General features: G+C 42.1%; 1 protein-coding gene across 4 annotated transcripts in view; it reads left to right on the plus strand.

Moving 5' to 3' along the window:
* Positions 1–16,101: 16,101 nt before the first annotated feature.
* The window catches only part of stxbp5a (syntaxin binding protein 5a (tomosyn)), a 232,866-nt gene continuing 220,975 nt past the window's right edge, over positions 16,102–27,992 (plus strand). For all 4 annotated transcript variants that reach the window (XM_069932249.1, XM_069932252.1, XM_069932250.1 and 1 more), the window contains exons 1-2: positions 16,102–16,504; positions 17,216–17,313. In XM_069932249.1, the coding sequence (XP_069788350.1) occupies positions 16,358–16,504; positions 17,216–17,313 (245 nt within the window). In that variant the 5' untranslated portion in view covers positions 16,102–16,357. The remainder of the gene's footprint in view (positions 16,505–17,215; positions 17,314–27,992) is intronic.

Raw genomic sequence — 27,992 nt, forward strand, 5'->3', positions numbered from 1 at the left:
CCTACGACAGTCACAGAAACCCCGGCGGCCACCAGATCCTCTCAATCAGTAAATATTGTACTTTGTATGGTGGGTACGATTCCTTGTTACTGCCCCCGGGGACAATTTTAAAGAAGGGGGTGAATGTGGTGGTACACCACCGGCCTACTGCAGGGGGCAACCTCTGTACCTGCAGGAGTGTAAGGGGACAGGACAATACCTGGCCAGCTGTCAATCAGTTGGCCTGAATGGATCAAGCCCCACCGGGTCGGGTGTCAATCACCCTCTGGGATATAAGCCTGCGCCGGCCTCCCAAGGTCTCATTCAGAGTTACTCCAGCTACAGCCAGCCTGGCTCTGTGGAAGTCTTTGTGGATTAAAGCCTGTTGTACAGTCTTTACCTTTTGTGTGTCTGATTCTGTAACAGCGCACCACAGACTGTAAATGCTGAAGCACATCCTCCATGGCCAACTGCAACCTCTGACATTGCAAGTTGGAAGTCCTCCATCCACAATAGGTGGCATCACCAGGAGCTCCTGGACAGAAAGAATGCTGAGCAACAGACAGGTATCTCAAGTGGTTTGACATAGCTCCATTTGTGGAGTGGCTTTGATTTAGAGTACATCCTTTGTGTTATGTCCAGAGATGGCAAACAACACAGGGTAGGTCACATGGAGATAAACAAATCAAGAATGAAAGTGGGGCCACTAAATGATAAAGGAGGCAACATGTGCCTGGAGGTGGAGGAGGTTGAGGAGGTCCTAATTGAATACTTTGCTTCAGTTTTCACAAGAGAATAGAACTTTGATCAGGGTGAGATTAGAATAAAACAGGCTTGTGAGCTGGTCAATGTTGAGATTTAGGAAATGAAAGTGTTGGATCTTCTTAAAAACACTAAGATTGATAAGTCCCCAGGGCCAGATGTGATATCCCCCAGGCTGTGTGGGAAGTGATGGAAGAGGAAGCTGGGGCTGTGGCGATGATCTTTGACCACAAAGGAGGTGCTGGAGGATTGGAAAAGAGCCAATGTCGTCCCCTTGATTAAAAAAAAGGTACCACCATACAGTCTAACTCTGAACTGCATTTTCTGTGCATGGGTAACAGCAGTCCAGATTGGCTGACAGGCAAGACCTGGGATACCGGTTCAATGGCAGGTTGGGTCAAGAACACTGTTTTTCTGAGAGATGACACCACGTTTGTGCTTTTACAGCACAGACTCTGGCATTTCCCCAGGGCTGCACACCAGTCTCCCTGGAGGGCAGATTACTGGACTGCTGAGACACCCTCCAAGCCTCCCTGAATACTGGCTTTGGTGAAAGCACATTGGGTTACTACTGCTTATGTTGCCTTTGGAAGTTGAGACCCTGCCTCAACACTTGCACAATGGTGAGGATGGGCTGCCTGTATAATGAAAAGGACAGCACAAGATGGCAAAGGGAGTTTAGGAATAGGGTACATTCCATGGAAAAGAGCAACCTCAGGCCTCTGTTCGGTCTTTCCTGTTCTTGATGAAGGGCTTTCGGCCTGAAATGTTGATAGTCTGTGGCCTTCCGTGGATGCTGCCTGAACCACTGAGTTTCTCTAGCATTTTGTTTGCTACTTCAATGTCAGCCTCTGCCAGTTGACGAGATGAAGAGACTGAAGGAGTAGGGAAAAAGGAACACAAGAAGGTGAGCACATATTTTCATCTTCTCGGATTCGTTGCCCATTATTTATCACAAACTCAGTCAAGTCCAGTCCCATAATGGACATCACTCTCAGCTCCACGTGGCAGTGATGCTGTGACGAAGTGACCCCTGCTCCACAGCTGCTGATTACTGAGAGAGGGAAGTGTGTTACCCAGTGTAACTCATCATATTTGGGTGATTAAGTTTTAGAGTGGGCAAGTTGCAACCTGTGGCTGTGTTGCTCGCAGCAATGCCCGAAGCTGCACTGTAGGATATGAATGTTAGCAGTCAGTCTTGATCGATAAAGACTGTTGGTTGGTTCACGATGGGGAAGAGATATACAGAGCATCATATGAGACTGGTGTACAGTTTTTGTGCGCAGCAGGAGTGTTAAACCGTTTGTGGAACCGCATTAACATGCAAAGCTACCAAAGTGAATGGGGGAGGTCACCATGCACCTCTCTCACCAGATCAAATTGCTTCTCCTCCACTTTCTCAGATTTTCAGGTTTCATATTTATTGTCAGAGTACATACATGACATAACAAACAATTGTGAGATGCCTTTTTCCTGCAGGCGTGACAGAATTACCACTAATTGGCAGTGCTTAAAATAAACTGTACACAGCATAAAACATGTAAACAATCAAAAGAATTGTAAAGAGATAATGAATGCAAACAAACTGACTATGCAGTACAGGGAGAGCAAAGAAAATCAATTAAATGCACAAATAAGAGCCCTGAAATTAGTCCCTGATTGAATTTGTCATTAAGGATTCTGATGGTGGAGGGGTAACAGCCATTCCTGAATCTGGTGGTGTGAGTCTTGTGGCACCTATACCTCTTTCCTGATGGCAGTAGTGAGAATGTGCTGGGTGGTGTGGGTCTTTGATGATTGCTGCTGCTCTCCAACGGTAGTGTTCCTTGTAGATATACTCAATAGTGAGAGGGTTTTGCCTGTAATGTCCTGGTCTGTGTCCACTACCTTTTAGGGGGCTTTATGTTCAGGGATGTTGGTGTTCCCACACCAGACCATGATGCAGCTGGTCAGTACACTTTCCACCAAACCTCCGCAAACGCCTGAAGAGGTACATGCACTGACATGCTTTCTTCACGATGCAATTGGTGTATTGGATCCAGGAAAGATCCTCCGAGATAGTGACTCCCAAGAACTTAAATGTGCTCACCCTCTCCACCTCTGATCGCCCAATGATCACTGGATTGTTGTCATGGAAGATTCTAACCTGTTTTTTTAATTTGCTGCTCTTGGTTTTGCAAGGCTGAGAACCTGCTTGTATTTTAGAATCAGCAGACATAAGCTAAATTCCACCGAGGGGCCAGAGATGCTGTTATCTGAAGAAAGGACATCTGTGTACCAAGAACATTTAATCTTCCTGCTTGTTTTGGTCACAGACTGTCAGAGGCCTAGCCTTGATGCAAAATAAACCATTGTATTCAAAGTGATAAGTTGAAAATTATGTTATTCGTTAATAGCCTAGCATGCTTGCTTGCTTGCTTATCTTTCTTGCTGTGCTGGGAATAGGTGCTTGGTAAGCAGTTTTTGGGTAATATAAGCCATGGTCCCGCTGCTGAAGAGAGAGACTCTCCGAGAGGTGGCAACATCGCTCAGCAAGAAGAAGAACTTCTGGAGTCCAGCCAACGTCCTGGTCAGGGGAGGTGGAGAAGCTGCTACCGGCGCCCTGACAACCTATTACAAATGTGCAGTCGTTGCCTCGCTTCGGCAGTTGGGACCAGTCCAAGCGTTGATAAGTATAGTTGGGAAGGGCTTGCATATTGTAGTGTGAATTCAGCTTTAAATTTAGTAATAAAGCCTTGTATAAACTGAACTGCTCTCGGTGTATGTATCTATTTTCTTTCGGTAGCTCAAATATTGTGACCAATCTAAAACGAACAAAATGAGAGATATAAGTTTACCCAAGACATTTGTATACCTCTGTCTTTCCCTTCCTGAAGTCAACAATCAGCTACTTAATTTTGGTGACATTGAGTGTAAGGTTGTTGTTGGTGAACCACTCAGCCAAGTTTTCAATCTCCTTCCTGTTTGCTGACTCATTCCCTTCCTTTATAAAACCCACTACTGTGGTGTCATCGGCAAAATTGTAGATGGCGTTATTGTCATAAAGAGCTACACAGTCGTAGGTGTAAAGTGAGTAGAGCGGGGGCTAAGAATGCAGCCCTGTAATGCTCTGGCACTGATGAAGATTGTGGAGGGGATGTTCTTGAATCATGTTTCACTGATTATGGTCTGGAGGTGAGGAAATCCATGATCCAATGACACAGTGGGGTGTTGAGTCCCAGGTCTTAAAGTTTTCTGATCAGTTTTGAAGGAATGATGGTGTTAAATGCTGAACTGTTGTCGATAAAGAGCATCCTGATGTATGCACCTTTGCTGTCCAGGTGTTCCAGGGCTTTGTGTAGGGCCAGTGAGATGGCATCCACCGTAGATCTGTTGGTGTGATAGGTGAACTGGAATGAATCCTTGTCACTTCTCAGACAGGAGCTGATCTGCTTCATCAGTATTGATGTAAGTGCTACTGGTCAATCGTCATTAAGGCAGGTGACTCCAGCCAAGCTTTCAAGCAACATCCAAAGAGTGTAAATATCTTCCTCTTTCTTTACCTGTTGCACTCAACTCCAATGTTGTATAAAGCAAAATTTAGAGATACGGCATGGTAACAGGCCCTTCTGTCCATAAGTCCATGCTGTCCGACTACACGCATGTGACCAAATATCCTACTGACCCTGAATGTCTTTAGAACATGGGAAGAAACCAGAGCACCCAGAGGAAAACCACGTTGACTTCAGGGGTTGTACAAACTCCTTCCAGACAGCAATGGATTCGAAGCTGGGTCACTAATTGAGCTACCTGCTACGCCAACTGTACCACTCCAATATGCCCTTTTTAAATTTTACTTAACTCAAGTTAAGCTTGCACTGTCCCCTTCTCTAATTGGGCCTTGACTGTGACATGGAAGAAGTTAAATCCATAATTATGCTGGCTCGATGTTACAATTAATAAGCATGCAGCGCATGTTTCCTGAGTCAGAAAGTGTGGACATCCATGCTTTACATCCTCTTGCCCAGAGCATTCCAATTGAAACCCTTCTTTTATTTATAGAAATAGAAAAATGAAATTGACCAACCCCAAAAATAGGTGCAGTCTCATTTTGGGTATCCGATCAATAGTTTTCCCAGTCTCCTGGCAGGTTCATGCTGCTAACTTATGTGCACCAGGAGAAATGATGTGTGTGGCCACAGGAACTTAGAGACATCATTGTTGCTTGGCAACATACACCAGGAGAAGTGTTGTATTTAATTACAAGAACTTTCATACAGTGAGCATCTATTACATGAAATATGTAGTGGAACTTTTATGGGGAGTGATACCTCTGGAACTAGCTGGACTCTGAGAGAGTGTGCACCAAAATTCTTGCACAAATTTCTGGTGGTATTTGTGCAAAAGCCAAATAGCAGGAGAGAAGTTTGGCATCTATGTGGACTGGGTGGTGAGGCAGGATATGCTCCAGATATCTCTTTGGAAAGCAACAGGAACAAGTAGTGCATATTAATGCCTGGACTATGGTTCCAAAAATATGAACACAGTGCAGACATGCTGTGGTGGTGGGGAGGACCAGGGGTAGGTGTGGCACTGTGTGAATGGGGAGGTGTGGGATTGGGGATGAATGACATGTGGGACTGGAGGTGAATGGTGTGTGGGACGAGGGGTGGATGGGGTGAATGAGGAGGTGTGGGACTAGCAGTGAATGGGGATGTGTGGGACTGGGGATGAATGGGGAGGTGTGGGACAATGGGGTTTCTTGCACCTTCCTCTTTCACTTTCACCTTTTCCGTCTCTCTCTATCTCAGTTTCCAACCAACCCCCCAAAAGACTAATTTAAAACCTCCAGGGTGAATATGGCCAATCTCCCCTCTACAATATTGGTCCTCTCCAGTTAGATATTTCCTGAAAAATGTTATACCTGTACCCGCACCTCCCTCACCACCATTCAAGGCCAAAACAATCTTCCAAGTGAAGCAACACTTGGCTTATGAATATGCAGGAATAACCTACTGCATCCAGATGCTCCCATTGTGACCTTCTCTACATCGGAGAGACTGGACACAGACCGGGAGATTGTTTCATTGAGCACCTTTGTTCTTTCCACTGCTTTTTCAGGTACTCTCATTGGCCAACCATTTTCAATCCATATACCATTGCCACACTGACATGTCTCTCCATGGCTTCATGCATGGGCAGATTAGGGCCACATGCAAATTGCTGAACCACACCTTATATTCTCTCTCAGCTGTCTCCAACCAAATGGCATCAATATCAACTTTTACAGTTTCCAGTTCTTGACCCTCCCCTCCCATTTGTTTCACCTCACCCCTTTTTTCTTCCCCCTCACTTTCCTCTTTTCCTTCTTTCCCCTGTGCATCATTTTTACCTTCCTTCCTTCAAGCTCCCCATTTCTTCCACTCCAAACCCAAATCACCTTTCTTTGCCCTCTGCTCCCTCCTCCATGACCTCATCTAATTTTTTCCTCCTTCCAACTGCATTTAACCCTTCATCCTCTGGCCTGTGCTCCTTCCCTCTTCTCCTTCACTCCTATTGCCCTGTCTTGACATCCCTGAAGGGCTGTTGCTTGCCATGGATGCCACCTGATCTGCTGAGTTCCTCCAGCACCTTTCTGCATTGTCCCATTTCTGCAGACTCCTTGTTTAGCATGTCTACTTCAACTTCTGGCTGCTCAACCTCAACTTTAACAATGTCATGGACTCGATCGAAGACGTCCCTGACCCAGGAACCCGGGTGGCAACATTCTATCTGGAGTCTCAATCATGGACTCAGACTTTCCTGTCTGTCCCCAATCACTATCACTCTCCTTTTCTCCCCACTTCCCTCTTGAGCTTCAAAGCTGGACACAGTGCCAGAGACGTGGCTGCTGTGACCTCCTCCTGGTCGGTCATCCCCCCCCCCCACAGTTTCCAACATGATAACTGATGGAAGGGGGCAGCTGCAGGGTTGGGGTGGGGGGAGGGGTAAATTCCTGCCCTTTCAACTCACACTCTGTAGGTGGTCACCCATCTCCTCCCTCTCTGTACCTCTGTTGAGATCCTCTCACTAAACCTCTGACCTGTGATGTTCTCACATCCAGAATGATCAACTGTAGGTCCAGTGTGACTCCAGCTCCTTGATCTGGTCAATCAGAAGTTGCAGCTGGCATGCACTTCTCACAAGAGTCTTTGTTGGGGACACTTGGAGATTCACAGACTTCCCACATAGTGCAGGTTAAGCACTGGACAACCCTGATGACCATCTCACCTGCTCCAAAAAGAAAACCAATGGTGAGCTTTATCCTGATCTGACCTGCTACAGCCCGCAGCCTGTTCGTCAAAGTCACTTGAGCCTCACTGTCCCTCTTTTAAAATGACCACCCTTACTTCCCTGTTATTGGTGGCTGTAAATTAGTGAGTTTTCTAAGCAAAGGGACTTGCCTTTTTATAAAGTCCTCCTGCTCTCACTCTGACTTCCATAACAGAATTAGACACAATTCTGACATTCAAAAGACATTTGGATATATTTCTGGTCAGGAGGGGCTTAGAAGGAAATGGGCCAAATGCAGCCAAAATACTAGGTCCTCATGGGCAAGATGGGTCAAATGGCCTGTTCCATTCTGTGTGACTCAAGGCCTCTCTCCAACCCAGTGTCTAGAACTCCCAGCTGCGCTACCATAAACTGTTAAGATGAAGTGTCATTAACTGTCTCTGACACCACAGCTGCTGGCCAACCTGCAGAATATTTATGGGACTCACTGTTTTATTTCAGATTTGCAATATCTGCAGGTTTTTATTTTGCTATTTGGATGCGATGAACCAACCTTCCCCTCCCTCAAGCGCAGCCAAGATAAGTAGAATCAGCCTCAGCACACTTCCTCTGACAGGATAATGAATTGCTTCACACTTTGAATCATGGGCCTGGGACAGAAGAACATATTTTCTTTGCCCACATTTGTCTGGCTTCAATTCATGATCCACTTTTCTCCAGCTGCCTTTTATATATCCCATGTGGATTCAGTTCATGAGAAGTTCTGGTCGAGTGGAAGGGCATAGCTGCAGTGAAGCCATGGTTTTCTGCTGCTGTTCCCCCACTGCAAGCTGAGGTTAGATGGGGTTGGATGGGTTAGTGGTCATGGGCCCTCTCCTGTGGTAGAGATGGGAAGAGGAGATCTTTATTGATGTTCAGGGTGGCATGGAATCGTGTTACCAGGACACATGTCAGATAGACAGGAAGGATCTGGATGTCAACAGACATGGTGTGGGGGGTAGTGGAAGACCATTGAGATGGGGTCTGGGTATCAATGGTGGAGGAGGGGCGAGCTGATGACAAGGGTATGATTTAGTACTCGTGATTGCAGGGTTGAGGAGCTACCAATTGAGGTTGGAAGGGTTGTTGGGAGGAAAAGGGTCAAGGACTAAATGACAGTCATGGGCTCCCAGTCGAATACTGCAGCAGGAAGAACAGCTTGTCACAAAATTCCCCAACAGCAGCTGATCCAGGTCAATATTGTCCATATTCCCTCACAACACTCCAGAAGGTGCAATACACAGGCGGTGTTATCACCAAAGGGTTTGATCCTGAGAGCAATGCCAAGTAGCCAGGAAAAGGAAGATATTGTTTTTCACTCTTGAAAAATCAAAATCAAATGACATTTGCTGCTGAATTTCAAGGCGCTTTTATCTTAATATTTCTTGAAAGGAAGAAATAAATCACCAATGAAGTTACAGTGTGTGTTAAAAGCCAATCAATCGAAAGGCAAAATATATAATTTTTAAATGGAATTGGAATTCCATCTGTGCACGTTGATCCAATAACCTTTCCCAACCCTCCATCTCCTGGTTAGATGTCTCACAATAAATGAGATCGACAAATAAGTCAACTTCCTTTCACGTTCACTTGTGTCGAGCATTTCTAATTGTGCACTCTCAAAGCCATGCACTTTCCAACTAAAACACTCACACAGAATGTCAAGCTGCAACCACCAATCATCTCCATTCTCCCAGTCCCAGAAGGCAGATTATAATTACTCCATGCAGATACTATTGCACTATTGTTTTCCACAAGTCACTTCCCTTCATTAGTTGACTCCTGTTGAGGTCCATCTCCCTTCTCCCGAGATCATACTGCAGTGATAACCTGTATTCTGAAAGCCAGAATTAATTAATCTCTCAGCACCTACACATCCTGCAGCTTGACGAACAAGGTTAGTGACAATACTAATGATTAACAACTCTAGTTGCTTGAGTTAAGTCAGCATATCTGCTGTAAATTCAATTCAATATAAAGATTGCAACCTGGGAATAATTGGAGGGAAACTTTGGGGAATGGGTGCAAACCTAACAAGAACCACGAAAACATGTTTGAATCTCCAGTGACACTGATTTTTTTTTTGCTGCAGTTCGACTCTATTACATTAGAGAGTGGGTCCAAAAAAAATCTTGTCTGATAAAGTAATGGCTACTTGGCTAGGTAAAAAATCCAGAGGCCAACATTTGTAATTGAGAGAAATGAGTTTAAGTCCCAGTATGATGATTAGCGAAATTCACAACTGGTCAAACAATTCAGGAAAAAAAAGTCAATGGCCATGGAAGTATTTGATTATTTTGAAACATTAACAGGAATGGCTTTTTCTTTCTTTTTCAATCTTTTTATTATTATTATAATTTATAAACACATACAGTTCAAAGAGATATAAAAAAAATACATAGTAAGTAATGAATTAATGCAGAGATATTAAACAATAATATTACAGAATAAAAATATATCATAAAAAAAAATTTTTGATCAGTTTAGGGTGTGAACTATCTCTAAAAAAAAGATATAATTAATAACAATAAGGAATGGCTTTTAGGGAAGAAAATTATACCATCCTCAACCAATTTCACCTTTATGTGATGCCAGTTTTACACTAAATGGTGAGCTCAGAACAGCCCACCCTCAGATTCACCCAGTCAGTCCCTGCACCAGGGGTAGCCAATCTTTTAACTTTACATTTTTAATTTAGACATACTGCACGGTAACAGGCCATTTCAGGCCACGTGTACATACCAAGAGTGTAGGTTAATTTGGCGCCACGGACATATAGGCCGAAATGGCCTGTTACCGTGCTGTATGTCTAAATTAAAAATGTAAAATTAAAAGGTTAGCTATCCCTGCCCTACACTGTATAAGGCGATGAGATGAGACTTCATTATCATCTACAGAAGGCAATGTACAGATGCACAGAAATTCTTGCTGCAGCCACCCAAGTATGTACCATCTCGAAAGGGTAAATGCCGTTGGGAAATAATGGTTGATCATCCTCAGAATGTCTAAATCTTGAGAATAAATTACAAAAATATTCAGGGTGTCTTTTTCAATAAAAGTATGGCTTCAGGTTGTTAAACTTGAAAGAAACTGATCCAAGACATTTTGATTGTGGACTGGAAAAGTGAAGGAAGTTAGCTCCAGTGTAACAACTAGTGGTAGTTACTACAAGTTGCAAATTATCGAAAAATTCAACTGAAGGACCTCAAGGATCAAAACAATTTATGTTGGAGTTAAAAGGAAAGTCTGCAGAAGCTATAATTGAAGTGCAATAAACAAAAGCGCTGGAGAAACTCAGCGGGTCACACAGCATCTGTAGAAAGTAAAGAATAACCAACATCTCGGGCCTGAGCCCTTCACTGTCACATCTTAAAAGGACCTTCTGGAATTTGGGTACAGAGGCATCATTACTCCTTTTCTTTATATTTTCCTTCATTGCTACCTACCCCACAGTGCAACTTTGGAGAGCTCCCTGGGAACAGCCTACCTGATGTGCTGTGTGTGATCCTGCAGGGCTTTCATGGAACCCTGGAACAAAAAGCCTGCAATCTGTCCCTCCCATCAATGCAGCATCTATTCATTTTGTAACTGTTCACCATTGACTGGAAGAGGACTATGGAATGGGACTTTCAGTGACTACCTTGTTCCATTACATGCTTGAGAACCACGTGATCTTGGCCTAGCTTCGGTAACACTGTGAACCTGAAATCGAATTCTTTGATCTTCATCAGCTTGCACTAATTGCTTTCACCAACTCGCAATGCTGCTTTAAAAAGCAAATTCAAGAGTGTAGTGTCTAAAGCTGAATGTAGAGTGGCTCACAGAGTCCAACTTTATACGGCGCATGCACAACTTTCCTGCTTCCTTGGAAAAGCAGCCATTATCTTAAAAGACATCCCACCCTGTCAGGAAAAAGATTCACAAGGGTGAGATCACACACCATCATATTCAAGGGCAGTTTTTTTCTTGCCATTAACAGACTGCTGAATGAGCTGTAACATCACTGATTTACCACAGCTTACAAACAAATAAAGAATACACTCACTCGTTTCTTTCAGCACACCATGAAGTCAACTTTCTTTATCATGCACTAGACACAACATTGCATTCTTCAACTCCCTAAACACCACCCAGCCAACTCCTTTGACTTTATCCTGATCCTCTCCTCTTCCTGCATTTGAGATGCATCACCTGTATACTGATGCTTAACACAACCAAGTGAATCTGGAACCACAGTCTCTAAGTTTCAACTGGGGTTCAATAGTATCAATGTCCTCGGTCTTACTCTAAGGTCCCATTTAGCTGCTGTGACGTGGCAAAGACAGTGTCTGGCTTCCCTCTGTATCATCTTCAAAGATTGTCTGGCATGGCTCTCACCATCTATGGTGACCCTACTCCAGTGAGGAGTGTCAAAATGTTGATGCTCCTTGGCTTGAGGCAGTCTGTAATCCCTCCACTCATGTTACTCAGCACTGAGTATTTTCTTCACTATGTTTAGACCATTTCTACACCAGATCCATAAGATTGTGAGAGGGTTCAACCAGTTATATACTGAGAGGTTATTTCCTCATGGAAATCTAGAATTAGGGAGCACAGCTTCAGAACAAATGATTGTCCATTTAAGATAGAGAGGAGGAGGAACTTCTTTTCTCTCTGAGGGTGATGAATCATGATTCTCTACTCTAAAGAACAATAGAATCCAAATCAATGCAAAATATAGAGTTGAGGCTCAAATTCACGCTTGCCATGTTATTCTACATTAGACCCTGTCCTGCTTCTCTTTCTCATGCTCTCCTGCAACCATGTTTGGCAACACAGAGGGATTACAAAGATCCTGAATGTGACAGATTCCAATCCCTATTTTGAATTTTTAAGGTTTAAAATGTTATTGCTTCATGTGCAAGTTCTTTCTCATGTTTTCTCTGGGTACCTTGAAAAAGATTATAGGATCAAGGGTTCTCTGGAGTTTCAGTGGTTGCCTTGTGCGTTCATTTTTCAGCTCACCGCTTGCATTGTCCTTGCACAAATGCCAGAGGATCATCTGGATTTTGATTGGTTTTGGGCGAAGCTGACAGACATCATAGAAGGCAGCCTGCCTGGTGGGTGCAGCTGTCAGTGCCCATGATCTGGGCTGGTACTGCAATTACTGCATGGACTTGGGTGAATTGATCAGTCATTTGTGCAGGTGTTAAGACCAGTGTGCTAATTCACTTGTGCGTGTGCACCATTCCATTGACATTATTTGTAATGTTGTAGCTGCATGGTTTCCATTAGCTTTGCTGCTCTTAAACTATTGGTGTTTCTGACTGTGCTGATGTTACATGAATACAATTGTAACACTGGTTAAAATTCTGATGTTAATACTCATGCAGTTATTATTGTAGCTGGTGAAGCTGACCCAGCAAATCAAATTCATGTTTATCATCATCTAACTGTACATGCTCAACCAGACAAAACAGCGTTTCTGCAAACCATGGTGCACACTTAAATACACACAAAATACACAATACACAGGTCACACACATATAATACAATTAAAATCCTATTACTTTGAGACATCAATATTAATTAAATTTTGCAGCAGTATTAAATTGTATCCAATTGTTCCTGTTAATGCTGATAGCATTATTCCAGTTGTCCTATAAATTCAGGTATTATAATTTGTCTAAATGTTCCTATTAATGCTGGAATCATGTGAATGCCAAAATTGGATTTAGTCTAATTTAACGCTGGTATTAAAACTATTTCTGTTCCTATTAATATGGATTGTTAAACATGCTAATCCCCTAAAGCTGGCATCTTTTAGTCCATGTATTCTTTTTCAACTGAGATTCTTTTTGGGTCTGTTGCCCCTCTTAATGCTTTGGAGATACCATAACAAGGAGTCACCAAGGGAAAAATCCCTGCAAAACGCTGAAAGGTGAAGAGAAAAGAATATGTATCCGTGGTGGAATTGTGGAGGAGAATAATCTGTCAAAGTGGTGGTAGGGAGGGTGGAAGGTGAAAACCAAAGGAACTCTGTCTTTATTCTGTGCCAGAGGAGATGGGGTGAGAGCAGTCACCGAAAGTGAATGAGATGTGACCAAAGGCTTTATTCACAATGGTCAAGGGGAAGTGACAGCTCAGGAAAACAGTCTCATCCTTGAAGCAAACACATTGAAGCGGGAAGAACTGGGAAAATTGATTACAGAAGCAGGGTGGGATGAAAATCATTGAGATAAATGTGGGAAGCAGTTACCTTATTAAGGGTGTTAATAGCTCCCCTATCACTTGAGATGAAGCAGAGATCCAGAAAAAAAACTCTTTCCACAGATGTAGCCAAACAGGCTGAATATTTCCAGCATTTTTTTTGTTTGTGTAATAGATTTCCAGTATCTGCAGTTTAAAAAAAACAGTCACTGACTACTGAGGTGGTATGGTTAGCACAGCAGATAGCGCAATGCTATTACAGAACCAGTGACCCAGGTTAGAATCAGTCCGTACATTCTCTGTAAGGAGTCCGTACATTCTCTCTGTGTCCTGAGGCTTTCCTCCGGGTGCTGTGGTTTCCTCTCATGTTCCAAAGATGTACATGGTTCACAGGTTCATTGGTCACGTGGATGTATTTAAGCAGCGTGGGATTGTGGGCCAGAAGGGCCTGATACTGAGCAGTACTTATGAAAAAAAATTAGCTGGGCTGATTTTGTTAAAGCTGGTCTTATCATTCATTCTGCTGTCGTGCTTGTTGCTCTTGATTCTGCAGTTACTATTGAAGTTGGGATTTCTTTTAGTCTGTCTGTTCCTTCTGAGGCTCCATTTCAAATAGTCCTTCTGCACATTATTTTTACTATTGATACTTCCCCAACAGTTCATACCAGATTGATATTATATATAGTCCTGCCACAGCTATTCATTCTGTTACTCAGCTGACCAGCTGCATCACAGTCAGGTCCGGGGACACCAATACCCCTGAGTGTAAAGCCCTGCAAAAGGTAGTGGACACTGTGCAGAACAGTACGGACAAAACCCTTCCACCATCGAGAACATCTACAGGGAACACTGCCATCAGAGAGCAGCAGCAATCATCAAGGATCCACACCACCCAGCACAGACTTGGTTCTCGCTGCTACCATCAGGAAAGAGGTCTTGGTGCCACAAGACTCGCACCGCCAGGGTCCCGAACAGCTGCCACCCCTCTACCAGCAGACTTCTCAACAACAAACTCAATCAAGGATGCATACTTTTGCACTTCATTTTCTCCTCTCAGTATTGCAGTCAGTCTGTTTCCCTTTTTATTTGTTTACTTGTGTGCATTGTGTACAGATTTTTTTGCACTACCGATGAGTGGTAATTCTGCCTCGCCTGCAGGGACAAGAATCTCAGGGTTGTATGTGATGTCATCCAGCTGTCACCCTCAATGCTGGTTGAACTTTTCTTCCTCCAGCTCCTTCTGTTTGCTGTAACTGTTATCGTTCTTACCTTTGATTATCCTATTATCTGTCATGCTAGTTTTGCACTTAATTCTTCTTTTCACCTCTATAGTGTATTATTACGATTTACCTTGTGACCAGGCACAAAAGCATTAACCAAAGAGAACATTTTAAGTTTAATCAAAGTGGAGATACTGGAATCTTGAACCAACAAAGGACAGCAATAAGTCCGGCAGCACCCACTGAGAGAAAAGGTCAGTCAACATTTCGAGTCAGGACACTTTTTTGAGATCAAAGTGGGAAGGGGTCAACACAGGTTTTAAGAGGAGGATCCACTTGGCCTCTTCTCCCTTTTCTCAGGCTTGCTATTCCCACCGATATGTGTTACTGTTCTAATGTTGATATTGCTATTTAATGGTATTGCAGTATTTTAGCTGCAAAGTTCGTTTTGCAATTACATTATTACCGTTCTAATGCTGCAATTACACAATTAATGCTGCTATTTAACACTGCAGACACTATTTAACACTGCAGACGATGATTGTCCTGCCACCACTGCACATTTCAATAAACCAAATGTCAACGTGAAAGCTGGTATTCTGGAGCTCCCATTACATTCTTAAAGATGTCATTTACTACCCTTCCCAGGATTAGTGATACTATTTTGGTGTTGCTGTTGAACTAGTAGCCTGGCTGTTTCATCCTATTGCACGATTATTACTGGTATTTATCAGACTGCCCTGCCATTGTTGCTGTTCCTCTACTCTTTGAATGCAGCCACTGCAGGCCTCATGCTGCTCTTTAACACTATGGCACGGTCAATAATTAATGTTGCTATTTTAGTGTTGACATTATGCTCTCAACGTTGCTATATCAATAGGATTACAATATTAATACTGCGATCTAGTGCTGCTATTGCATTAATATTATTTATTACTACTACCACAGGTAGCAATCTTGCGTTGCCATTCCAGTCGCTCCCGTTAACGCTACTGCACATTGATGCTGCCATTCCGGGACGGCTGCACTGATCACAATTGGCTCATTAAATGTGCTTTGATCATGCCTTCAACACTGTTCTATCCCTCGATTTTCTCCACTGCTCTGGTGTTGCAATTGCACGACTAAAGTTGCGATGCTGTTCTACTACTATTGCTGCTCTTGCCCACTCTCGCCTTGGCCAATGCTCGGTTCTGGTGCTCCATTCGCACGATCCACGGTGGGATTGGAGGATCACCATTGCTGCGAAGCACTCCGCTCGTCTCCCCTGCTCTTGCCTGATGACCACTGGATTTGCTGCCACTGCGCTACGACACTAGCATTCGACTGCTGCTGGACCACAGCCTGCACTTCTCTGCCCACGACTAACGCTGCTCCTCCCGTGCTGCCATTGCCCTTTGAACTCCCACTGTCACGGCTCAAGCTGCCACCGGAGGGATCCGATGGGACCCGTCCACGGTTCATTCCGACGACCGCCACCTCCAGTGCGACTGTGGCACGCTTGACGCCGGGATCCGCGCGTCGCCGGGCGACTCGTCCACGCCCTGCTTGGGTCCGCCTTGGGGCTCTGCCGGCCCTCCCCTGCGCCGCGCTCGTGCGCCTCCGGGGCACCGGGGCCTGGCCGGCCGGGGGCGGGTGTGCGCGCGCCGCGGCGGCGCGGGCGGTGCGCGCGGTGCGCAAGGGCGGAGCGGCGGGCCGGCTCGGGGCTGCGTTTCCGCGTCCGGCGACAGGGCGGGCGAGCGAGGCCGCTGACGGCGAGGGCTCCCCGAGCCGAGGGGAGAAGAGGCCGAGGAGAGCCAGGACCCGGAGGGTCCCCTCACGGGAGATTGAGCAGCGCGCCGCAGCGCCCCGCCCCTCTGCCCGCGGCCCGAGCGCTGCTGCTGGCTGCCCTGACATGTGACGCGGGCAGCGGCACCATGAAGAAGTTCAACATCAGGAAGGTGCTGGACGGCCTGACGGCGGCGGCGGTCGCCTCGTCCTCGTCGTCATCGCAGCCCGGACAGCGGGCCCCCGACACTGACATCGTCGAGAGCCTCTGCTCCGAGCACTTCCAGCTCTGCAAAGTAAGTGCGGCTCCTTCCCAACACGACCCCCCCCCCCCCCGCTCATCCTCCCTCCGCCCCCAGGCCCCAGTCCAGGAGGACACGGTCCCCATTCCTCTCCCCCCCCCCCCCCGCTAATGCGGCATTCGGGGGGCTGGGGCAGGACGGTGTCACTTATCTTTCCGGCCCCGATTGTCACCACGGATCCCTGGCCCCCAGACATCTCCACTGGAAATGTGTCGATCCGTCTTTCACTGAAGGTAATCCCACCCCTTCATCTCTATCCTGCCATCCACAAAGTCTTCGTCATTCCTCACATTCCCAGTCATCCTCCAACTTCTGTCATTTCCAGCTTCACTCACCTCGGATTCAAAATTAATTTGGCCCTCCCAGCGCATGTCACACCCTTTTCCCTTGCCTGTCAGCCCTCACTTGGTTGGCCCTTCAATCCAATTTCCCCTTTAACTCATAATCCTTCATCTTATTTTTAACCCCAACCTTCTTCCCTTCCCTGTATTGGCTATCGAAAGCCTATCCCTTCAAACTCTTGACTCCTGTCTACCCTTATCTGGTTCTTTTTGTGTCTCAGAGCAGTCACATTAATTCCCAAGTTTTTCCCTCTTCACTTGTTCTCACTCTCTCCCATTGCATTCTACCCTTTGACGTGCGTTGAGTGTTAATGCCCATTTTTCCCATTTTGTACCTCTTTTTTTCTGCTGTTCCTTGCGATAGACGGTTCGTCATGGATTTCCATATCAGCCTTCAGCCATGGCTTTCGATCCAGTGCAGAAAATTCTGGCAATTGGAACCCAGTCTGGATCATTAAGACTGTATCCTTTAACTATGAGTGGAAAGGAAGTAAAGAACTCCATTTATTGCTTGTTGCCCATGGCACCTTACTGTAGCCCACTGGAGAGGCGAGTTGGTCATTCTGTGGTTCTCAAAACAGTGATGGTGCATGGACTGATAGGACGCTACATTTTTCCTGCTCTAATAATTAAGGTGTGCAGGAGATTTTTTTTCATGATCATCAGTCAGTGGAGATAATGCTTTGGTATTTGGCTTACCATCCTAAAGTGTTGTGCAGCAGTTCGTGTTGCATTTATTATAGATTCATCTATTAGGCTAAGCAGTGGGTCCTGTGCCTTTTTCCCATTCTATGTTGTGCATTGACAAGCTTTGGTAGTTCACTTCTGGTTTGTGGTTCCTTATTGATCGACCCATCTAACTCTGTACAGCTGCTCCCCTGTCTGAAAATATGCACTGTAGCTTGCTGCATTTACAAGTGTGTTTTGACTGCACCATATTTTGCCCTTTTTGGAGGAATTTTTTTTTAAACTGCATTATTTATTCTCTCTAATATATTGTTTTGGAGACTTTAATTCAAGTGTTTTGCAATTGATGCATTTGTGTTACAGCATTGGGGAGGCCTCTTGTATCTTGTTACAATGGACATAGCAATTGATTTTTTTTAATGGAATGTACTTTGTAATTATTGGAGCTTTTGTCTGGTCAGATCCAAGCATGACAATCCACTTGTTGCACAAATGTCAGATTCAAATGGTTTGTGATTGACCATCATCTCTTTTTATTGAAGTGAGAGATTATTATCATGTGTGCTGCTTGACAAGTTAATGGGAGTTGGGGGTGATGGCACGTGAAAAAGTACAACCAGCACCAAACAGATTTGGAAACTCCTTGACTGAGACCTCTTTTCAGAGTTGGCAAATAAAAGTCACCCAATACTTGTGGACGCAAATTTGTTTTCATGTCCAACCATACTTTGTTTCTTAATGTTTCCATTCTTATTTTCAGATTCTCTTGTAGTCTTTCCTTCCTCATCTCTCAGCCATGCAAACTTTAAATCTTTTGTCCTCCAGTTCTGGCTTCTTGACCAATCTTTATCACTGCTTAGTTGTCAAGCCTAAAATCTCCAATGTTCTTTAAGCCAACTTCTTTGTCTAAGCATTTTTTGGTCTTCTGAATTTCTCCTTGTGTAAATCTGTATCTTTTTGTTCTAGGTTGATAGGCCAACCTTTGTGAGTGTGTGTTAAGAGATGTCAACAGTCTTGATGTGAGACAATATTTGTAAGCAGTTTTACCCTTGTCAGATTTTTTACATGCGATGTTCCTTGGTGAATTTGTCAATTGTAGTTCCTTTCTTCTTGCTGACCAAGCACAAATTAATTTTGAATTTGCCACCACACCTAAGAAGTACCTGTCTAGTTTGTCCACTTATTCACTCTTTGTCCACTTCAGTCTGCTAACCTGGATCACATTTTAAGTTGAACTTTTAATTACAATGTTAAATTCAAAATGAGAAAATTCTGTTTAGTATTGAGAAAAACTGTTACTATTTTCAATTAGCCTGAAGGATAATAACTTAATGGGACAAAGTAAAGCAAAATCATCACAAATTAATTTTATGGACTCTGTGAATATGGTTCAAATTCAGTTGTTGAGGTTCAAGAAAAAATAAATGTTAAGTGAAGAATTCAAGGATGTCTGACATTGTATGTAAATGGAGGCAGAAGAAATATTTTTAATTAAAAAAAAATTTTTAATCTTAATTCCATATTAGCTTCTTTACTACCTCCCTCCAGTGTAATGTCGCTTTCTCCCCATCTCATCCCAACTATTTGTATTGTAAATGTAATCCTCTTATTGAAGGGAAAATGGAATGAGAAACCAGGGAGCCATAGACAGGTTAGCCTGACATCAGTAGTAGGGAAAATGTTGGAATTTATTATTGGGCTGGTAATAGAACATTTAAAGATAACAATAAGATTGGGGAGAATCTATGAAAAGGAAATTGTGTTGGAGATTTTTAGCTTGTAACTTGCATAATAGAGAAGGCAAACCAGTTGAAAGCATATTTATGCAGCACTGAAACAGCTGTTCAACCCACAGAGCGTGTGCCAATCATCAAACACCCAATTATATTCATCCCAGTTTTTCCTTCACACATTACCATCAACTACTTCAAAATACCAACACTTTCACTTAAAGACAACTTGCAGTGACCAGTTAACCAAACAACCTGCACACCTTTGGGATGGGACCAAAAATTGTCTCCTGGAGTTTGAACAGACTCCACACAGTAAACAAGAGAAGTCAACATTGAAGTCAGGTCACTGGAGTTATGCAGTCACTGCACTTACCAGTTGCTGCAGTGGATTTGGATTTTCAGAAGACCTTCAGTGAGGTGGCGCTGAAGATGTTATTTAACAAAATTGGAGTGCATGCTAATTTGGTAATATCCAAGTGTACACTGAGGTTTAAATTATGAACAGAAAGCAAGTTTTGGTTGAGAGACCATGACTAATAGGCTGCCAACAGGGAGTTGTGGTGGATCTCTGGCTTGTCATAATTTGGAGTAGAGAACTAAGTTTTCAATTGGTGACCCTGAAGAGGGTGCAGAGGGTGACTGGGAAATACAGGCAGATTGATTGAATATAATGATGAAAAATGCATGGTTGCCCATGTAATTTATTACAGGCATTGAAATAATGCTCTATTAATAAAAGGGCCATGATGAAACCACACTTGGAATATTTTGTTCTTGTGATAGATAGAGTTCAATGATAGTTCGCAGGTTGGTTCTTCAGATATGGATTTATCTTCTGATGAAAGATTATGCAGACCAAGCCAATGCTTTCAAGTTGATTAGAATAAGAAATGATCTAATTGAAATGTACAAAGTTCTAATGGGGCTGCACAAGATAAAAGGAGTCTTGATGTTTCCAATGACATCACTGTCATTGTCTCAAAATATACCATTCATGGCTGGGATGAGAAGAAACTTCTTTTATTCAAAGAATAGTGAATCTTTGGAATCCTCTGCCCAAAGAGATGTTTATCGTCTTTCACTAATCAAAAAATATTAAGATATTTAGGGAAACGAGATAAAACTAATGCAGAAAAATAGTGCTGGCATGAAGGGTCAACCATGCTCTTAATGATGCAGCTGCAATAAGGGCTGACTGATCTTCTCTGGCATCTATTTCTTATTCTTCCCTGTAGTCCTTCCTCTTAATTATCTTTCGGAAATGAGAATTGCATTTACTTCCACTGGTCTACAAAAAAAGACAATGGATTGTCAGTGGAAGGGGTACAAATGGGCACCTGAACAATTGTACAAACCAGAACATTTTAGCTTCAAAAGCAAGTACAGTATGTCCAAAGTATTTTAAAATACTGAATGTTAGTGTGTGCTTGCATGACGTAATAAAATTTTGACATTTGTGACATAGGAAATGTATGCAATACTTGTATCTGATGCCACTCCCAAAAATCAAGTCATGATCTCTGTCTCAGCTACTTTATGGACATCATTCTTTAATTTCTCTTGGTGACAAATTAGCAGTTGCCCACCTAAATAAATAGTGCTTTTAAATAACTGCCATGATTTTTTTTTGGAAGTGAGTCAGAACACTGAAGATGGGTTGAATAGCATAGATTAGAGACAACAGATCTGGAGGAAGGAAATTAAACCTTGTGTACGTTAGAAGTAGAGTTCTGTAATTAGTTTATGATGTAGCGTATATTTCTGGATGGATGAATTATGGGTCAATGGTTTTTCTTTTTAATTTGTCCAGTGGAAGGTGACACATCTTGAATTAGAAATAAGATGGAATTGAAAATGAGGAGAAAGATAAAAATTTGAATGCTAAATTCCCCTATCTCCAGATTTATTCCTGACTTGTTTAAAAAAAATATTTCATTGTCTGTAGCAGTTCACGACCCAGCCATTCCTTTCAACACAAGAATTCATTTGCACTGACGACCTTAGCGTATCTCAAAAAACTTTGCAGCTGAGTGCTTTTTAAGGTTTAAGTCACTTCCTTCACAAAGGGCAATGTGGAAACTGCCTGTCATAATGTGAAGATCTACAAGCTGCAAAATACTCAGATTATATCCTCTCGTTTTCTGTATTGTTTGCTTAATAAATATTGGATAGGGTACCAAATAGAATGTTTCTTTTTACTCCTCAAAATGGAGCCATTGGATCTTTTGAATTTGTTTGAGTTGTATGCCATTTCGCTGGTTATTGTGTCCCCAGCAATCCAGTATTGAATGTAATGTAGTTAATACACAAAAGTTCTCCAGAAACTCAACAGGTCCCGCAGTATATAAAAGAGGTAAAGATATCAGTAGATTCCACCCCCCACCCCCACTCCACAAATCTACGGTTTCACTTTCTGCGGTTTCAGTTACCTGCAGTCTGAAAATATTAAATGGTAAATACTAGAAATAAACAGTTCATAAATTTTAAATTGTGCACTGTTCTGAGTAGCGTGATGAAGTCTCACGCTGTCTCACACAGGACACGGATCATCCCTTTGTCCAATGTATCCATACTGTATGTGCTTGTTAGTCACTTTGTCATCTCAGTTATCAGATTGACTGTTGCGGTATTGCAGTGTTTGTGTTCAAGTAACCTTTTTTTAATATTGTAATAATTTTTCTTAGATATTGTTATTAATCTCTTATTGTGCCAAATTTATAAATGAAAGTTTATCAGAGGTATGCATGTATAAGAAAAACAGGGTTCAGAACTATCCATAGTTTCAGGGATCTGCTGGGGGTCTTGGAAAAGTAGGGGGTGTCTACTATATAACCAATGGTTTGTGCCTGAGCTCTTCATCAAGGTATCCTTTGTTAAGATACACTGTGAGAAGCTGAGTTTCTTCTGCACCATTGTGTATTAATTACAGTCACAGTGTCTGCAGACTTTCTTGCTTCACTTGAATGTAATGTATTGTACAATATGAGCTGAGGAATGTATCAACAGTTGTAAACAGTGCCCAAATGGCACAAATGCTTTTAGAAAATGTTAATGCCAGTTGTCTTTGGAATAATGCATTTGATTGATAGATCTATATGGCTGTGAATTATGATATGTTACATCAGCATCCGGCAAATTCAATTTTCCCCAATAGAATTCAATGTAGAGGTGGTAGGTCCTTGAAAAAGGATTCAAAAGAGAGGAGGAAGACCAACTTTGTGTGTGTGATAGTTTGCATATTAATTAAAGCAAATTAATATTGGAAGAACTAAATTTAAGATCCAGCTTTAGTTAAAAACAAGCAGAATTAATCAACACAAGTAAATATGAAAGTTCTTTCAGCTATTAACAAAAATCTCACAAGCTGTAAGAACTGCATTTTTACTCTGGTAACCATAATACAATAATATGAGGTTTGGGAGCAAGTGATCATATTAAGTTGTATTTGTAAACCAGCAATGTCAAGAGAACAGTTGAATATGTTAAGAAAAATTAGATTAATTTTAAATTGCAGAAGTTTTTGAAAGTGGTACAGTTGAAGAAAAAAATAATTGAAGCCAAAATTAAAATTGGCTTCCCATGCTTTAGTATTCTGGAGGATCTTGAATTCAGATGGTTCAGGCACTTTTATGTCCTTTGGAAGTTAATAATTTCAGTGTAAATATCAGTGTGTTCTGAGTCAGGCTCCGTTAAAAACAATGCTACAGTAAGGTTTGGTGATATTTATCTTCAGATACTGGTACACCGAGGATTGATTTGTGAAGTGTTTAGAGCTGTCAAGGCTGAGTCTAAATGAAAAAATCCAAGAGAAGTGTTGCTTCAATAGAATAAGAAAGATACTGTGGTCATTAGTGTTCCATTAGTATTAGATGAGATAATGAAAGCCACGTTGACAGACATCTTTAAAATTACTTCTCCTACATATTACTAAATGGTGACTCTGGTTTCTAAAGCAAGATCCAGGCAAACAATTATTTGCTGAATTATTTTGGAAAAATTTCACCCCAATTAGACAATAAAATAGGGGTGGCGTGGTGAGCACAACAGTTAGTGCAATGCTGTTCAAACACCAGCAACCTGGGTTTGAATCTGGTGCTGTGTGTGGGAGTTTGTATATTCTCCCTATGTCTGTGTGGGTTTCCTCAGGTGCTCCAGTTTCCTCCCACCCTTCAAAAGGTACAAAAATTAACCAGATGTGATGAAGTTGGGGGTGAAATGACGGTCAATGTAAAATTTCAACCAGCGCAAGACCATCAACCCACGTGTGTGCGCTGAACTTGATGTCCAAATCAATGCTGCTTGCACTTGATATAAATCTCACCATCCCTTTGTATTTGTGTGTCTATCTGGATGGCTCTTGAGTGTTTCTATCATGTGTGCTTCCAGCACACTGGGAGCCTGTTCCAGGCACCTTAAACTTCCTCCCACCCACCTTAAACACATGTGACACTTTCGGTGTGGGGAAAATATTATGACTGTTCACCCTATCATTGCCTTGTATGATTTTTGTATGCTTCTATTGGCTCTCCCCTCAGTTTCCTGTACTCCAGAGAAAACAACCAGTTTTTCCCAATCTCTCCCCATAACTCATACCCTTTAAACCAAGCAACATCTTGGTCACAGAAAGTGAAATGACTTTTGATGGGCATCTATTTGAATAGGGTCACCTGTCAGTGGTGTGAATACAAGAATTAAAGATTCCTTTTAATATTAAAAACTAAAATGAATATCTGAGTTTACTGCAGGGCATTGAATATAAAAGCATGACAGTGAGGCCGACTCTGCTTGAGGCTCAGTTAGAAGTGTGATCAATTCTGGACATGCATTTTATGGAAGGATATTGGTATTTAGAAAGATATTCATAAAGCTTCGGAATGGTACCAGGAAAATTTTAAAAAATCTTTATTCATTTTGGAGTCATCGAGTCAAACAGCAGGGAACATGCCCATCTGCCCATCTCATCCATGATGAGCATTTTGGCATTCTGGGGCAGTTTCATGCCTGCATTTGGGCCATATTCTTCTCAAACCTTCCTACCCATACATCTGTCCAAATGTCTTTTGAACATTGTAATTTTATTTAACTGTTTAGCTTCTTCTCCTAACTCATTCTGGATAAGGACAGCACTCTGAATGGGGGAAAAAGTTACCCCTCGGGTCCCTCTTAAATCTTTCCACTCTTACTTTGAATTCTAGTTCTAGAATCAATTATCCTGCGAAAAGCAGGGTAATTGTTCACTTTATCCATGTTCCTTGTGAATTTTATACACCTCTATAAAGGTAACTTAATGCTTCATGAAGTAAAGGCCATTCCAGCCTCTCCCATTTACACAAGCCCTCCAATCCTGAGGTGATTAATCTCTTCTGCACCCTTTCCAACTTATTGACATCCTTCCTATTGTGACTGGAACATGGGATCTCACCAATGGCAGGTACAGTTTTATTATAAAATTTTGTGCTCAGTACTCCAACCAATAAAGGTATTTGTCAGAAAAATTCAGTTTGCCATTCCTTGGGGAACATTCCAAACTGATCTTGATGCTGTTGTAAACTTTGGTCTCCTTTTTCTTTGTCTACTACAATAATGTTGGTGTCACATGTAGATTTACTAATAATATTAACTGTACTGTCATCCAAATTATTACTAAAGAAGGTCCCACATTGACCCTGCAGCACACCACTAGTCACGGACCTCCAATCAAAATCAAATATCTGATTCCATCCATCAAGACTATGTCAAATCCATTTGGCCAGCACTTATTAGATCCATCTGATCTAACCTTTCAGACAAGCTTGCAGTGAGGGTCCTTGTCATAGTCCTTGCTGAAGCTCATATCGACAATGTTCACTATCCAGCTTGCATCACTCCTCTATCTAAAAAAAACTCGATCAGATTTGTGAGATGTAGCCGTACACAAAGCCATGCTGAGTATCTCTAATCAATCCATGCCTATCCAATTGCTTATAGATCCTGTCCCTCAGAATCCCCAGCAACAACTTTCCCACTACTGATGCCATATTCACTGGCCTGTCATTCCAAATGTTAAGAGCCCAGAGGACTCCAAAACCCAGCAGCAATAGAAATTCACCAAGACACTGGTTACTTAAACAAAAGTGGTTTTAATTTTCTTTAACCATAGTAACAAGATCAATCTTAAATTTATAACTATTAACTTAACCTAACAACCCCCTTCTAATTCTACATGTATGTAATGTGTATATGTTCAGGAATGTTCTCTGTTTCACTGTCCAGTCATTCACTTTTCACTTCTCCAAGTTCACTGGTACCAGGCAATTCTCATACTGTGCACAGAATTTAACATTTATGAATCTTCACCAGGCTCTGGTGCTTAAAGTTAAATGATTATCGCTCAGGAAGGTTCTTTATGGTTTCAGAGAGAAATTTGTTGCTTGTTGGACACACACAAACTGATTTCCTCCAATCAGTCACTTCAGTGTCTTGCCGAAAAAACTTGCCCCATCATGGTTTTTCCAATTGATAACCTCTTCTTCCAGGTCACCACAGAGTTCCTCTTGTTTCCCTTATTTCAGGATAAACACCTAGCCAGCCATTTCCTCTTGTAAGGACCTCAAGGGTTTTGAACAGGCTGAACTCAGAACTCACAACTTGTCTTTAAAATGGGGTGTTTCTAGTTTTCAAGCTTCCTTGTTTGCCATTTTTCAGCCTCAACTGCTAATGTACAACTGACCTCTCTCTCTCTCTCTCTCTCTCTCTCTCTCTCTCTCTCCCCCTCTCTTTCTCTCTTTTTCTACCCCCCCCCCCCCCCCCACAAAGAGAGATCATCTGTTTGTTTTTCCTCTCTCTCTGCTTGTAAAAACCAATCTTTGAAAGATCATATCAGTATATCTGAGCCTGGACTTTATTGCCCATATACAATAGATCACCATTCTTCATTGCTTCTGCAAAGTTAACTGGAGCCTCAACATCTAGCTTCAGCAAAGCTCTTGCATTTTAAATGAGATGTCGTATGAACTAAACCCCCCACAAATCCATCTCTTTTAAAGACCTATTTATCCATTACCATTCTAACATACCATGTAACACATAGCTCATCCTTTCTGGGCAACTGTACAAGATTAGCTACCCTCAAGCCTTTTGGCACTTCACCAGAGACCAAAGATGATGCTGATATCTCTGGAAGGGCTTCTACAATTTCTTCTTCTGATTCCCACAAGGTCTGGAATGCACTTGACCAGGATCTTGGCATTTAACCTTAATGCATTCTAAGGCCACCAACACACCGATTCATGGCAATTTCTATATGGTCCAGGAAATTGCAACTCATTTACTTTAATTCCTTGGTTTCTGTAATCTACACAGTAAAGACTGGTGAGAAATATTTAAAATCTCACCCATGTCCTATAGCTCCATACCAACTGATGATCTTTAATGGGACAAATTCTGTGCACAGGTAAATTAGAAGGCCAAAAAGAGTACATGGGATGGATCTGGCAGGCAGGAGAAAGAAAATTCCTCAAGAGATTCTACAGGTATATGAAGAGTTGAAAGGGTGTCAAGACAGAAAATTGGTTCCATTAAAGACAATCAGGGAGGAATGGTGAAGAATGGGTAGTCTAATGGTTTCAAAATTATCTACGTTATTGAGAGGGTGAATTGTGAAAGACTGCTTCCACATTGATAGATTGGTAATACAGGGTACTGGAGGTAGATCAAAGATTATCATAATAATGGGTAAGGAAGTTTTTAATTAATGAGCATAAAATATTTTTCTCAGAAGTTCCAATCAAGATCATGATTGAGTTTAATGGTAATGATTATGGAAATTCTGCTGTCTCATACATTGTACAGATGCACCAAAATTATTTCTTGCTGCAGTTAAACAGGTACTTCATTAAACATAATTGGAATTAAATTGAAAACCAATGATAAATACAAAATATAATATTTATAAATATTCAGTTTCCACAGTGTAAGAAAAAAATGCTGTATGGGAATTGGGTGAAAATGTGAAGGGTGTCTTGATATTGTTTTGTTACAATTTCTGATTTCTGTCCCATGAGGTTTTGAGAAATCCTAATCTGCACTCTGTAACTGCTGTGTCATTCTTTATCAATAATGCAGCTCCAGTTTTTGATTATTCACTATTCCATGAAATCATTCATGATGCAGGATTTTAAGGATGTCAGTATTCTTCATTGTTTTTATTACTTCCAAATATGTATTTATTTAGGTTTATTCAACCCACCAGAATGTTTTCAAATTTGATTGGTTTTGAACATGTTTCCACATCCAATTTTTGGAGTAATTTGGAAGTGTGAATGCATAAATTTAACTCGGCTAAAAGAAGGAAGATCAAATTCCCACATTACCATGTGAACATAACTCTTCATAAAATGTTTGAAATTTAAAATTGAAACTCTGTGATCGGGTTGAGACTTTGCAGTACAATCCCAGTAACTAAACCATAAGTCTGTAAGAAACAGTAATAGAAGAAGATTATTTGATGCCTTGAGCCAAAGCACCATTCAATAAGTTCATGCTGATTTAATTTTCCTTGGACTTTTTCTCCATATTCTTTGATTTTTTTTTTTTATGATTAGAAGTATACCTCAGCTTTGAATATATCTGTGGATTAATCTGCCACAGCTTTCTATGGCAAAGAATTACTGACACTGAAACCTTTTGAGATAAGACATTCTCCTCCATCTCCGACAGGTAGATGGCCCGTTATTCTGAATA

This window comes from Narcine bancroftii, chromosome 4 (genome assembly GCF_036971445.1).
Source record: "Narcine bancroftii isolate sNarBan1 chromosome 4, sNarBan1.hap1, whole genome shotgun sequence".
Taxonomy (NCBI): domain Eukaryota; kingdom Metazoa; phylum Chordata; class Chondrichthyes; order Torpediniformes; family Narcinidae; genus Narcine; species Narcine bancroftii.